Consider the following 15950-nt stretch of genomic DNA (forward strand, 5'->3'; position numbering starts at 1 on the left):
GATGCCGAAATGGTTGGAGATGTCTTTGGAGCTATGTTCCCTCTTTTGGGAATAATCCTTAATGATGTTAAAATTAGACGACTGGCAACAGTTGTCGACAGGTTGTCTGCCAGCACTGCTCAGTCCTTAATGCTGGTAGAAGGAGAGATGCAATCGATAAGAGCTATGGTTCTTCAAAACCGTCTTGCATTAGATGTCCTATTAGCAAAAGAGGGCGGAGTCTGTAAGGCTTTGAAGGTCCAGGAATGTTGCACTTACATTCCAGACAATTCGAAGCCCCTTGAGAAAGTAATTAGGAACATAACTAGTATTCACAAGGAGATCGAAGACTTGAGTAGAGAAAATGTCTGGGAAAAGGTGGGCCACGGAATGAGTACAGTTGGAGGGTGGTTTTCCACCTTAGGCAAAAGCTTTGTATGGTATATTCTAAAGCCTATCATCATAATATTGATCTGTGGGATAATATTGTGGGGATTGGTGAGGGTATTCAAATGGTACAGAGCAAGAAGGTCAGAAAGGGCCCAAAGAGAACAGCTGCGGAGATTGGCTGCCATACAAGATAATCAGTACAGGAGTCTGAGGGCTCTGGAAGCGCAGAGAATGCCAGCAATAACTGCAGTTTAAATGTTAGTGATGACCCCGAGAGGTCATCAAAGGGGGGAACTGAGAGAGCGCAAACTGATTTAAATGTATGAGTACATCACACTTACCTGTAGTAAGCACAAATCATGAGGAGAAATGCCATGAGTGCTAATAGTATCTGCAATTATATTCTGAATGTATAGCTAATGTAGAGATTTAAGTAGAAGTGGAACTAATACAGAAATGTGTAACATTATATGATTTTATTAGATGTGATTATTTTTGAACCTATGTCGTGAAGCTGCTAAAACATAAGATGGTATATGGTTAAAAGCAGAACGTGGTAGGCCTCAGGGCCAGAGCTGGAGCTAAGAGGAAAGGTGGTTCTTTTCACGACGCAGATTATATTAATGGTTTGGTCATTGCATTAAATAGGCCATGATTTATAGAAATGTTTACTTAATAATAGAATAAGAGTATTAACATGCTTTAATTAAATGAAGAAGTTGAATGTTATAATCATAATGAGAAATATTGTAGGCCTGAAATGTTTTAGCATTGATTTACACGTACATGTCTGGGCTGAGAAATGTTGCAAGCCTTTTTAGAAGTCTATGAGAGTTTGGGTTCTTGGCGGCAGATATCTGTCTGCAACAGGAAAGGGGGAATCCAATTATAAATGAATGAATAGAGGTCTGTTCAGTAGACGGCCCAGACATGGAGGAGGGTTCTGGAATGTTTAAGGGGTATCAGCGGGCCGGAGAAGAGCCTGAGAAGCAAGGTCAACTCTAACGTCTGAGGCCCAATACAAAGCATCATGGAAAAAGCCTGAAGCTACACCACGTGAGAGGCGTTTCGCAAGGGGCGTCTCAAATGTTGTTGACTGTTTTGTATTAGGGACAGCACCCCTGGGTGGAGTTAGAGCAGAGACCTGAGGACCCTTTAAAGAGCGGATGGGTAGGCAGAGAGGGGTCATGACTGGAGAACTTTAGGTTTTCACCGAGAGACTTAGAGTGGGTGACTTCCCTTGGGGGTCATTCACTGCTGACACCTTTGTTAGGTTGGGATTTGGTTAAGTAGGGATACCATCTAGAACAGGGTAGGGACGCCTAACCTGTGTGTTTTCCTCCAACCTAAATGAAGGAGAGATATGCGTCTATGCTGATAGCTTTATTATTCTTAGAACTTGTGTTAGTGATTTCTGTTGCTCGTCTGAGGGCTTTCCGAGAGCACATGTATGTAATTGGACCTGTGTATCTCGTGAATCTCATTCTGAGATGTCTGTATTTGCAGCTTATCATTTCCTTACAATAAACTTTTGAAAGCTAGAAGCTGTCTGTGGTCTTTGGGAGTAGAGTCCTTTATTGGGTGAACTAACTTGTAGATGGGTGTACTGTTTTCCTCCTAGACAGGCAACAAAGGTTCAGTCGACCAGATCGAGGTTTGGATCAATAGATATAAGGTATCGATCAAAATCTCGCCCTTTCAGCTTTACAACGCAAGTCGTTTCTATGACTTGCACTAGATGGCGAGCTAGACTTAGGAATAGTACTACTCCAGTTAGCACAACAGCAGGGAATGTGTTGGATTTAAAATCCAACACATTCCCTGGTGTTGCTCGCCATCTAGCGCAAGTTGTAGATATGGCTTGCGATGTAAAGCCATGCGTGGTAACAACGCGGTTGTTGTAATGACCGCGTTGTTACCTACCTGAGTGGTAACACCCGCGTTAAAACCTCTGTTTCCCATACAAGAGTTGATAACATCAGTAAAACAATGAAGGGTCTGGAAGGACCCCCCCCTCCTCCCATGTACTCAGTACTGGTCACACTTGAGAATATTCCCAGTAAGAAGCACCAGACTCGTTGATGAATCACATTTTATTAAGAAATTATTTACTCTTTAACATTAATAATACAAACAATTAATTACACAGTGTTCCATCGAGTTGCTTGAGAGTTGCTTCCCCCTGCAAGCTCAGCATGAACCAACTGAGCTGTACCCCAGGCTTGCACACTACAACACGAGGGAGCTTCCGACTGAAGGGGGTTCATTCTATCGGTGGGCCGGCGCACCCAGCATCGAGACTGGGCGCTCTATCCCCTCCCCCCGCACTCCACCCCCAGCCCCTGCACCCCCTGCTCCACCCACTCGCTCCCCACTGTATGTTGGGAGGGTAATAGCAAGCTCGACGTATTTGACTTTTCAAGAGGGCTCGACTGTTTTTTTGGGGGTAGCATTCGCACGTGTCAGCCGTATTGCTTTACTGTATTGGAATAGTACAAATATTTCTTAGCTCTACACTTTACTACGCAAGGGTGCTGGAAACTCACTTCTCTTCAGTATGTGTTAGTACTCTGGGACAGTACCGACACCTCTTTTCCCCGTCCTATATTGCATTAGGACAAGACAGACACTTCACTTTCTCCTGTATTGCATTAGAATAGTACAGGCAGGACGGTGTAGACACTTTTCTTTCTCCTATATAGTATTAGGACAGTACAGTCACTTCTTTTTCTTCTATATTGCATTAGAACAGTACAGTCACTTCTCTTTCTCCTATATTGCATTAGGATAGTACAGGCAGGACGGTGCGGGCGCTTTATATTCTCCTATATTGTATTAGGACAGTGCAGTCACTTGTTTTTCTCCTATACTGCATTAGGACAGTGCATCACTTCTTTTTCTCCTATATTGCATTAGGACAGTACAGTCACTTCTCTTTCTCCTATATTGAATTAGGACAGTACAAGCACTTCCCTCTCCTATATTGCATTAGGACAGGACAGCCACTTCTCTAGAGGACTGATATATTGTAGCGTGACATTAGGGGTACCTCCCAGCCGGACTGCTGCACTACAATAGGACAGAACAGGCACGTATCTGCAGCACTGCTCCGCCGTCGCTGGCACTGGTGGTTATTGGGAGCAGCTCTTCTATACTAATAAAGCGGAGCATTGCCGCTATTTCTCAAAAAGACTGCTATAATCTACTGCCACTAAAATGCAGCGGTGTGATAGTATATATCAACTGAGGTGCATTTTAGCAGGACAACTTGCAAAGGGAGATTTGCAAGTTATCCATTGACCACTAGAGGGCAGTGTAGGCCCACAAACTGCAGCATAAAGCCGAAATACTTTTACAAGTCCACTGATGGTGCCCAGACACCACCCAATGATATAATTTGGAAATTTCCCCTCCTGCTGTTGCATAAAACACTTGCCTATGTCTCAATCCCTGTATTGTTCTCACATTGTGATCACTAGTCTGTGTCTGATCCTCTATGTTTTCTAGCCCTGATGCAAATCCCTTGACCCTTACAGGAAACCAATTCTCTATGTACTGCCCTTTCTGTGTGGATGGAATTATTAGTTACTATTCGGCTGCCTGGCCAGTAAGTCATACAGATCTGATGTATCTTTACTTTAGGCTAGATCTAGACACCTACTGGAATGTCCCCATCTCTCTTAGGGTATATATAGCTCTGGTATGATACAATACAGCCAGTATGCACCCCCCTTCCCCCTCTCCTCAAGGTTGTTCATTGGTAGGGTCCTGCTGCTCCCCTATTTAGATGTCTGATGCAGAACTTGCCCCATCTTTCTGGGTCTGCTTCAGAGCCTTTCTAACCATTCTTTATCCTTCTAGAGGTGAGCTCTCCAGAACTGGGCGTGGCCATCGAGAGCATCACCTACAGACCGATGCATCACTCACAGTGGTCCACAGGGGAGGACGCACTACTTCGGACTCAGAATCTGGACTTTGACTCAATGCTGCAGTTGAGGTCTCCAGAGCTGGAGGGAATGCCCCCGGTTCAGGATCCGCCCATTGGAAAAATGCTGCAGGTGTGGCCTCCAGAGAAGAACGCAATACTCGAGATGAGGCCTTCAACTAGACAAGGTTGCCTAGCTGTGCACCCTCACAGTCCACACAGTCTCCACACTGCTGCCTCACGCTTTTGCAATGTGGAGGAGGCTTGATAACACCACATTCGGCTCCCTCTCCTACATTTGAGATCTTGGGATAAGGCACCTTCTTTTGACCTCCACAGACGCTAACAGGCTGGCGTAGATGTCCCCTTACATAGGGTGTGACTTCTGCTTTCAGGAAGTGGCCAAGAATCTCCACGGTGGGGCGAGGGTACAGAAAAAGTTGGTCTCAGTGTGCCCCACTGTCCTCCCAAGGCCTCAAAAATACCAACAGTTTGTGTTGTAGACCCCCTAAATATAAGCACAACATAACCTCTTACAGCCTCACATTGCAATGCATTCTGGTAAGTGTAGTGCCACCCTTCATGTAACTAGATGGGATTTTGAGGCACGTGGCAATGTAGGACAGCTGTGAACTGATACTTTTGGTCTTGGGGCTCAAGCAAGATCAGCTGTCAGTCAGGGGGTGCCTCGTGGGACAGGAGTCCCTGCCTGGCCTGCCTCCTTGGGGCATGGAAAAATAGAGGGCCGTGCAATCTAGAGATGAAGAGAGGAGCATTGTGAATAGTGGTGTCTTTTCAGGAAGGTTATTAGAGGCTGTCATAGGAAGCACTGCCAAAACTGCCATGGCTAGGAAGCTGAGCCAGGCCTTCTCCCCGAAGCCAACACCAGCAAGTAACGTGTAACATAACATAAGATAACATCACAGATCATAACATAGAACATAATCTCAGTATTAACAGAAATCACAACTCTAAACATAGTGCAAAATGGCAGTGCATCAAGAACATAACATTCACGTATCTATGAATAAATTAATACTTCATCAGCCATGACGTGGGCAAAAGCTGCGTTTCGGTTAACCCGGAAAGAGGAATGGATCCCAGGATGCTTTGCGCCACTGTCAGTGTCTGCAAGAAAGGTGCTAGTCTCGGTATGGGGGTGGCCATCTCACCGCCTTCCCCGGACTGAGGTATGAGGTTTGTTGAAGGAGCGCGAGGCGGGAGTGCGGCCCAGAGTCGAGGACCCCACACCTGCACGTCCCATTGAGATGAATTGAAATGTCTTTGCGCTCGTGCCCGGCGCCTCCTCTTGTCCGTTCGCCCTGGCATGGGGGCGCGGGGCGCGGAGGGGCCCTTCTCAGGCGCGGGCTTCCCGCGGGACGGTTCTCAAGGCTCCATGACCTGGCCCATGAAGAGGATGGTGCCTGCGAATGAAAGAGAAGAAGACATCAGGACTGGGCTTCATTAAGGCTCTGACTGGTGAATGCCTCAAAGCAAAGTTTGGGGAATGGGGTGTGGTGGGGTGTGGTGACCTGTTGTGCGCACTGCACGTTCTTCCTTTCATTTGTCTCCTCCTACATATCTTCTGTTTACCCCGGAAGTGACAGAGTCTGCGCAGTAAGTGCGTCGGGGTGCTTCTACCTGATATCAAGTCTAAAGTGGGGACCCCTGCACATCTTTTAAACATTTTATAACTTGTACTGCCCACGCCTGTTGGAGACCTCAAACTCCACCTGCTCACACCTGACTTTACTGAACCTCACATCCCTACACGTACCGCCACCTGGCCACCGACCACACCTGACCCCACTGAGCCCCAACTCCCCCACTTGACCACACAGAGCCCCAAATATACACGCTTGACTCCACCAAGCCACTCCTCCTCATACCTGACTCTACTGTGCCCAAACTCCCCACACTTGACCCCAAGGAGCCCCATCTCCTCATGTCCGAGTCTACGAAACCCCAACTCCTCACATGTGTCACAACTGAGACCTGTTCATCCCTGACACCACTAAGCCACTCCTACACACTTGTGCTGCCACTAAACCCTCGACCCACACCTGTCATTACTGAGCCTCACTTGCCCACACTGAGCCCCCAACACAATTTTGTCACCTAGCCACCAACCACGACTGTGCCTTCAGCCCATCTATGTTTTAATCTGAGCAAGTTCTTTTCCTCACTGGCAGGAGCTCCAACAAGTGCTACACAGCCTCTGTAATTTTTTTCAATACCGTGACACCTTTTCCTACTGGTGTGAGTCACTCGTGTGGGGCTGGGACGGCCTACACTCCTAGCGTTAACTTGACTGATGGGAGGCTCCAGAGCGCCACGTTCCTAATCTACTGCCTTCCTTGGTGCTTGAAGACCACCCAGCACAACCCTATGGTTCTACGTCTCTGGGTCCCAACAGCCCGTCAGCATCTAGCACTCTGTGTAGGACAAGGACCCCTCCCATCCCCTCTGGCACCCCTGATTTTCTTCTGATCTCTTTGGTGTTGGGAGGGACACAGAATACCCATCTGCCTTGAGTGCTCTCCTTGGACCTGGTACGCTCCTCTTATTCTGGCAAGCGCCCTCCCATCTATCAATCTCTTTTACACTGAAACCCCCCCGAGAATACTCAGACGTTTTTACCACTCTTCGCTACTGGGTGATTCCACCCCTCTTCCCAAGATAAGTCCCTTCCATAATGAGACCCTTGCAGGCTCAGAGAACAGCCTACCTGTTGGGTTGTGCCGCACGACGAACAAGAAGGGTCGGTCCATCACCACCTCCAAGGGTGCCATTCGCCCGTAAAAAACAGCAGCTGCAAGGGAAGAGGACAAAAGATTGGACATCAACTTTGTGCCTCACAGGAAAGTATTCTCAAACATTGAACAGAATCCTCTATTTTCTGATTGCATATAATGAGACCTAACCCAGGCCTGGATAGCGTTTTCCATAGCCCTTGTGTGGTCTAAAGTGGGGGGTGCAGCAGTGCAGCACTCACCTGTGGCCGCAGACGCCTTTGTACCACTCTCGTTCACTTCAATCTTCACTTTTTGCAGGGCCTTTGAGACGTGGAGTGACTCTGCACCTGCAAAGCAATACACATGGCATGAGGAAAGGTGAGAAGGAGGGTGAGCTAGAGAGCACGGTGAGCCCTGTGAGTAGAAAGGGTGACCAGGATGAGTGAGTAGAGGGTGTGAGTAGGAATTTTGAGGAGATGGAATGAGGGAGCATGGAGAAAGAGGTGAGGAGATGCGAGGAGGAGTCTCAGAGAGGGCCTGAGAAAAGGCTCTGTTGGGAGAAGAAGGCGCTAGTGATGTGATGGCTAGGCTAAACAAGGATTGAGAAGGAGCTGTATATGACAGAAGTGAAGAGATGGTTAAGCGGGAAGGTTGAGGAGAGGGGATACACAGAGGGATGTGAAAGGCTGGCATGGTGGCATCTGAGGCGGGTCTCAGAATGGGTCTGAGAAGGGTCAATGAAGGAGGAGAGGAGCTGAGGGTGAGAGTGAGGCAACGAGAGAGGTTGGAGAGAGTTCCCTCAGACTCTCAAGAGTTATGAAGAGGGGACTGTGAAAGATGGCTTGGTGAGGTGGTGTCTAGGAAAGTTGTAAGAGACCCTCTCCCGCTCCCCCTCACAGCCCACACTCATCAGAGCCTCACTCGGCTTCTCCCACTCTAAAGCATGTACACTTACCAGAGAGGTTGGTGAAGTCCGCAACAGTCCCATCGAACATGTCCTGCATCCCCAAGCGGATCAGCGGCGTCTTCAGGTCACATTCGCTCTCCAGGGAAAACCTATCGGGAGAGGGACAGATGTTGAGTGCCATGGAAGCAAAGAGAGGCAACTCCCGAACGCGAGTGGGTACTGAGCATTGAGCATGACAGCTGACGGGTGCAGTGACTACAGAGCGAGGGAGCTACCACACATGCCAGCAATTATCACACAAATGCACACATTCATTTAGTGTGAACACGAGGGCACTCTAGTGACACACATGGAAGGACTCTCACAACATACATGGGGCGACTCATGACCCGTATGGTACCACACTTACTTGGGCAGGACGAGGAGGCGAGTGACTTTCTTCATGGTGTTCTTCCAGTGAGCAATGAGTTTCACATCCAGTATGTCGGTTAGGGCAGTCAGAGGGACTGTCTTCTCATAGGGCGCCGCAATGAGCATGCTGAGAGTCTCCCCATGGTACGGTAACTCGATCACGTCATAGTACTCTCCATCAGGTGTGAGGAACTCGCCTGCAATGGAGGGAGAGAGCATGGGAGAGGGGGAGAAGTTGCAGTGGTTAATTTTGGTGCACAGGGTCTATTATCAAGACATACACTTGCTGAGTGAGTCTCCTGTTGAGATTGTAGCAGGGTGTATCGAACCTGAATATCGACAATACAGAATATTGAAATGTAATGCACAGAAGAAGGTAAGGATTTACTCTTCATAACTCCACATCTACGTACCTTGAAGATATTCATTTCAATACGGTACCTATATGAGGAGTTAGGTATTGTATAGAAACATACCTTTTGTTATTTTGTATCTCGATATTGTTGTAATAATATTCTGTTCTGTCTAGATTTGGGACTCTATATTCCCAGCCCACCCCTCCGGCTGAGGGATTTGCTCCCTTCTCTTGCTCATAGAAGTCATATCATTGTGCTTTTAGCTTGGACTCTATATTCCATTGAATACCCCAATGAGCACTGAGTGGAATCAGGCAGAGTTGCTCTCCATTTGCTGAACAAAGTACTCCCTCTTCTTAAACTATTAGACCTTCAGGAGGTGGTTCAAGATTCCACAGTTGTTTACTGCACTAAGGGAAGTGGGACTGCTAAGGGTACTAAGTACTACACGGGCACAGCAGAAAACAATCCTACGTCCTCGATAAGACTTATGTGTACATCATCAAAGAAACTCAACCATGTTACCCCAGGCCTAAGAAAACTCAACTGGTTGCTGCTGGAGGCTAAAATAAAATTCAAGATCCTCTGCCAGATCTTCCAAGCACTACACATGCAACATCCCACCTATCTCCACTCTGTCCTGAGTGTTTCAAGTGTCTTAGATATGGACCTACTGTTATGGGTGGAAAATGAGCAATTCAAGACATGCATGTTTCTGTCCAATTCCTTCCTGAGCAGCAGCTCTTCTGTGGAACTGTCTAGCACCGGGACTTAAATAGCTAGAGAAACTCCTCAAATGTATTTATCCATTATCAATTGATATCACTAGATACTCACTGTAATCGAACTTGGCACTCTGCGCCATCATAGGCACAGAAATGGTGCTGCCATCAGATTTGTGGAAGAGGCGCTCACGGGTGGCTTTCTCTGGGAAGGGCAGCTTCCACATCCCCTGGAAGTAAATGGCGTTCACTATGACGAGGCGGGTGAGCTCGTTCAAGGCATCCGGCGCCAGGAAATCAGTTATCATCCCTAGAGAAGAGCACACAGGAAAAGAGAGTGAGGCATGGACGTCATCAACACTAAGAAGGGAGCAGAAGAAAACAGTGAGCAAGACAGATATTGTAATGCAGCAGTAGAACCAGAACCAGGCCTCTCCCAACCTCATCAATGGGCCACCAAAGGAAATCAATATGTATCTTGTACAGAAGAGCAGCAAAGAGGTCTGCAAAGCATTCTCATCATCTCACCTTCCGTGTGGATCTTCACCCAGTCGTTGACGATGTCCCGGGCCAGGTCCTCGTTGGTGAAGTCCACCTGCTTGACCAGTTGGTGGAAGGCTCGAAAGAAGCTCTTCATGAAGCCAGCGCTCAGCTCCATGTCCCTCTGTACAAAGAGGGCGTCAGCCGTGTTCACCACGTCCAGGTTCCAGGATCCCGTAATCTCCTTCCGCAGCCACTTGAGAGCTTTGCTGACACGCCGCTCTGGAACCACAAGAGGTAGAGGGTGGTTAATTCTGAAGCCTTGTGGTCTACGCTCTGGAAAATGCTACAGAGTTCAGAGTGACTTAAGCTCAGATTTCAGTTCTTTCATGTAATAAACTTGAGAAACTCTGGTGAGGCAGGATCTGGTAATTCAGTTTCCTTTGCAATGGGTATATTCCAGAGAGTAAGAGAAGAAGCGAATCAAAGAGAAATTTTTGGGAGGAATTTATTCAATAAGTGAGAGTAAAAGGGAAGATTGTCCATAAAAAGTGAGCAAGATAGGGGTGGGATAATGAAGCAAGGGAATGGGAGTAAAAGGGAAGGAGATAGGGCAATATATTGTTAGGTGGTGAAAGAAGACAGTGACTACCAAGAGCTCCTTCTAAGGAGGTCATCCTAGTATACATCATCTGAGACCGGCGTGGACAGACCATAGGAGAAAACAGGAATCTTAGTGTTCTTACAGGGTGGTAGACTGAGGTAATTTCTGTATATTGTCTGCCTAGGCTGATATTTCCTCCACATCTCTTACCAGTTAGGCTGTATTTCATGGCATGCTGGATCTGTTGCCTGGTTTTCCCACCGGCTCCAATCTGTACCATGCCCAGAACAGAAGACACTCCAAAAGGAGAGAACACCACATTGCCGTCCGTCGAAGACTTGATGATCTCCCGGAAGACCTTCATTCCAAAGTCTGTAGAGAGTTCAGCAACACCAAGGCCTTCTGTCGGTAAGGAGGCATCCACAGATAGGCAGAAGGCCAAACTGGCCAGAGTGAATAGAGAGAGCTTCATCCTACAGGAGAAGAAAAACAGGTAAGCATTCAAGAGGCCATAGACTTTACCAGGCCATCCTACAGAGAAAAACACATAGCAGCAAGAAAAACACATGTAGCAATCAATAGATCATAGACTGTACCAGGCCATCCTACAGAGAAAAACACATAGCAGCAAGAAAAACACATGTAGCAATCAATAGACCATAGACTGTACCAGGCCATCCTACAGAGAAAAACACATAGCAGCAAGAAAAACACATGTAGCAATCAATAGACCATAGACTGTACCAGGCCATCCTACAGAGAAAAACACATAGCAGCAAGAAAAACACATGTAGCAATCAATAGACCATAGACTGTACCAGGCCATCCTACAGAGAAAAACACATAGCAGCAAGAAAAACACATGTAGCAATCAATAGACCACAGAATGTACCAGATCTTCATCTCACAGAAGGAAATACTTTACAGCAAGAAGAATGCTCATTGAACGAACTTTACCCTGCAGAGGAATAATACCTCACATCAACCAGGCAATCACAGAGAAAACACACTTCAGCAGCCATTGCAGCACAACCTGAGAAACAGCTTCACTCAACAGCACAAAATAAGCAACAGCGATCAAGGAACTCAAAAATGACTGAATGCCTCACTTTACAGAAGACAGACACATTAAAGCAACAGAGGTTCCCCAGACTGGCAGACAGCTTCATCCTGCATGGACCAGGGCGAAATGTTATGTTTTTTAGACATAAACTCGTGTAAATTTGGACATTTTGTATTGTTATTTTTAGGTGACATTCCAGAAATTATGCTATTACTCCATGTTGTGTAATTACATGGCATTTGCGGCAAAACATTAGCAGAAGTGCACAGGAACAACATTAATGATCAGAGTGCAAGTGTTTGTGGCATTTGTTTTTTTTAGCTAATTTTTTGTGACATGTGTCCTCCTGTTTAAAATGGATCTAAGGACTCATTTTGCACCATAGTATAGCGCCAAATCCCAGTTTTACATTTGGTGTAATTACACGTCATTTTATAATTACACCAAAGCGAATTATGCAAATTTTACACGGTTCTAAATTCCTACCACAAAAAAACAAAGTACAACAACCACAGCACTACAGAACGACTAAGTGCTTCACACTACAAGACGCCTCAAAGTATAACAATCAAAAAGTGACTCTTTGAATGGACTTTCTGAAGTAAATCTGCAGAAAATGAAATTTCTAAAAATATATTTTTTAATCAGTCTTCCAAAACACCAAGGAATTGCAGATGTATATGCCACACTATACCACCATTATATCTCATTTACTGCTGCCCACGTGCTACGCTGTCCTTTAAAAATGGATCTACTAGACAAATAGTCTACATAACGTGCTATGCAGCTTCTTGGAGCCTCATAAAATATCATTATTTTTTTTAAAGGCCAAATCCCCTAGATCCGCCAGTGAAGCTCAGCGGGCATAAGATTAATTTGTTGAATCAACCAACCTTTGGTTACACCTGCTCATAACACTCAAGAATTTCACCCTCATTTCCAGGTGCCACAATGCTGGTGAGATAGCTTAGAGACATGAACTCGTGTTGCTGAGATCTGTGTGTGATCTGCAGCTTTGAATTCTGAAAATATCTAATCTGCCTTTCATTCACCTATTGTTTTTAAATGAGTACCAATGCTTATTAATTTGCAGTAATGGTATATAAAAACTATATACGCTGCGTAAAGTGATTTGGTGAATGTGCTCCCTAGATAACAGATTATTATTATCATTATTTCAGAATTTCAGTCTTTGTCATATATTTCAATTCTCAAAAACTTAGAACTAAGACACAAAATCGAAACAGCCTGCATAACCTTCAAGTCGTCCTATTACACCAATGCTTCACCTATTCGAGAGATCGATAAACCTGAGAAGCAAGTTCACCTGGGGACTGGAAGGCTCAGAACCGGTCAAGAGATCCGTCGGTCCTTCACTGGACCGGTCACTTCCGGGTGAAACTTTCTGTTTTCACCTAAGAATCTAATTCCCCTAACCGGGCCTTTAGAGAACAGTTACTGTACTTAATAAAAGCATAACATTCTCCCCTCTGACCCACCTCCTCCCCCAGTCTTCCCTCTCTCTCCGCCCCAGTGCTCCCCCCGCCCCCACTCTCTCTGTTATTCCCTCAGTGTCAGCTTGTCCCATCCAATAATCCCTTGTAGCCACTGGTTGTTTCTTGCAAACACCATTGTGTTCTGTCCCCTGTCAATTCTTTATTTAACTAAACACTTCTATTTGTATAGGTATTTTCATTTTATTTGTTATCTTAATGAAACTTATAATGGCCATAAAAGTTCCTAGTGTTCCCTTGTGCCCTTCCTATGCCTTCGGACCGCTGGTAGCCGGTCAATGCCACACCTGATGCCCCTTCATGCCCTGTTAATGCCATTCTGATGCCCTCCTGGTATCCTGCCATTGCCATGATTGATGCCACGGGTGGCATGTATGTGCCAGGACTGAAACAGTCTGGTTCCCTGCCCATGCTTGTCATAAGGCCTCTGCCACACTTTTCATGCCACGCCCGATGCCCGGTCCATGCAGGATTCCCCCGAGGAGCTGTTCGTGCCATGCTGGTGTTTCTCGTTCCATGTTCATACCGTGAGTGGTACCCTCAGGGCCCCTCTCTATGCCCTGTTTGTTGCCCATGCCTTGTCCCTGCCTCTCGTGCTGTCCTCTGGTGCGTTGCTAATATAATGCCTGGTGCCCGTGGTGCTCAGTCCATGCCATACCTGGTACCCAAGGATGCCATATCATGCCCATGCTAGATGCCTCGTGAGGGAAAGTCCATTCCTCGCATGAGGTCCACCTGATGCCCTGTCTTTGCCCTGTCCGAGTCTCCTGTTGCCAGATCCAATCGATGTCTGGCGCTCCATGGCACCATCTCTATGCCATGCTCTGCCCATGCCATGGCCGGTGTACCTAGTGGCGCCCTATAAATGCCCTGCCTGAGATCCCGTAGCACCCTATCTGTTCCATGCCTGGTTTCCTCTGATGCCTCCTCCAAGCCTTCTCTGAAATGCCCGAGTGCTCAGGCCATGCCATGCCTTATGTCCCAGGTGCCCTGTTCATTCCTTGCCTGTGGCTCCCCGATGCCTGTCCATTCCTCGCCTGTGGCTCCCTGATGCCTGTCCATTCCTCGCCTGTGGCTCCCTGATGCCTGTCCATTCCTCGCCTGTGGCTCCCTGATGCCTGTCCATTCCTAGCCTGTGGCTCTCTGATGCCCTGTCCATTCCTTGCCTGCTGTCCCTAGGTGTCCTGTCCATTTCTTGCCTGTGCCTCTTTGCTGCCAGTCTATTTCGTGCCTGTGTCTCGCTGAAGCTTGTCTATTTCTTGGCTGTGGCTCTCTGATGCCTGTGCATTCCTTGTTTGTGCCTCTCCATTCCTTGGTTGTGCCTCTCTGATGCCTGTCCATTCCTTGTTTGTGCCTGTCTGATGCCTGTCTGTTTCTTGTCTGTGGCACTTTGATACCTGTCCATTCCTTGTTTGTGCCTGTCAATTTCTTGCCTGTGGTTCTCTGATGCCTGTCCATTACTAGTTTGTGCCTCTCTGATGCCTGTCCATTCATTGTTTGTGCCTGTCTATTTCTGGTATATGGTTCTCTGATGCCTGTCCATTCCTTGTTTGTGCCTGTCAATTTCTTGCCTGTGGTTCTCTGATGCCTGTCCATTACTAGTTTGTGCCTCTCTGATGCCTGTCCATTCCTTGTTTGTGCCTGTCTATTTCTGGTATATGGTTCTCTGATGCCTGTCCATTCCTTGTTTGTGCCTCTCTGTGGCCTGCCCCAGAAGCCCCAAGTGCCCTGTCCAGCCCTTGCCCGTGGCTCCCCGATGCCCGTCCACGCCGTGCCCTCGCCCCGGAGGCCTCACCTGTATGTGCTCGGCTGCCGGTCTTGCTTCCTGCGCTCGGTGCAGATGTTTCCAGATGTGGTGTACAGTCTGGCTGCAGCTGCTTGCCTCAGCCCGCTCTTACTTTATATACAGAGCGCAGCGCCCCGGCCCCGCCCGCTCCTCCCCCGCAGGGCACGAAGTTTCTCAGTAACTTTGAACGTGAAATCATCACAGCCTGACGGGGAAACCACAGCACACAGAGTCTGGGGCTCGGAGTCTCCTAGTGACACAGCGTGCCCAGCCACAAACAGAGGCTGGCCAGAGGCCAGAAATCACAGGGGCAGGGGTGGGGGGTCGAGGGGTGCGCTGCTGGAGGAAGAGCGGGTCCTGCACGTCAGAGCTGAGGTGTGCCATGTCTGGGCCGTCGACGGGTTCAGCGCGTGCTGCAGAGCAGGATTTATGTCCACTGACAGAGCAGTGTGTGGGCCCATTATTTGGAGACGTTGGGGTGCTGTATGTTAGGTGGATTGAGGAGGACCCCAGGCGAAGATACAGCTCCTCATTGAGGAGCTGTATCTTCACCTGGGACTAGATTAGCAGGAATGCGCTGTGGGTCAGTACTGAGGTAGGCTGACGGAGCTGCGTCTGCGCCCGTACCTGGATCGACATGGCGGCTGCGAGGCAGGGTGAGGTGCATTGTGGGAGCCGTAGTTTGGTCCCAAGCGCTGGGTGTGGCTAAGGTAAGGAATAAGGTGCGTTAGCAGAGATGTGACTTATCAGAGGCGTAGGCTCCATTTGTGCAGCAGGTGCAGTCTCACCGGGCCCAGAGGCCGGAAGGGCGCTCTTAACGGTGATTATTGCTTATTTTATGATTCAAGCTGTAACCAGGGGGTATTATCGTGGTAGGAGGTTTTGGTTGTCAAGGTTGAAGTAACTTGACAGCGGGGCATGTTTGTGTGCGTGCACGCTCACTTCGGACATACTGTGAGGTAGGGACGTTTACTCTCACTACAATACATAGCCCCGGGCTCTGAGGTACTCACTATGCCGCTGGTAGTTGTAAGCATGCTGTGAGGTACGTACAACGCCTCCGCCACCACGGAGCAGA

General features: G+C 47.7%; 1 protein-coding gene across 1 annotated transcript; it reads right to left on the reverse strand.

Moving 5' to 3' along the window:
• Positions 1-2447: 2447 nt before the first annotated feature.
• SERPINE1 (serpin family E member 1) lies at positions 2448-14956 on the reverse strand. The gene is made up of 9 exons (XM_078671312.1): positions 14882-14956; positions 10720-10982; positions 9954-10187; positions 9541-9735; positions 8346-8544; positions 7985-8085; positions 7290-7376; positions 7023-7106; positions 2448-5718 (listed from the first exon to the last, which is right to left on the reverse strand). The coding sequence occupies exons 2-9, from the start codon at positions 10979-10981 to the stop codon at positions 5681-5683; spliced, it is 1200 nt and encodes a 399-aa protein (XP_078527438.1). The 5' UTR covers position 10982; positions 14882-14956; the 3' UTR covers positions 2448-5680.
• Between the last annotated feature and the right edge of the window lie 994 nt (positions 14957-15950).

Source organism: Lissotriton helveticus, chromosome 12 (assembly GCF_964261635.1).
Source record: "Lissotriton helveticus chromosome 12, aLisHel1.1, whole genome shotgun sequence".
NCBI lineage: Eukaryota > Metazoa > Chordata > Amphibia > Caudata > Salamandridae > Lissotriton > Lissotriton helveticus.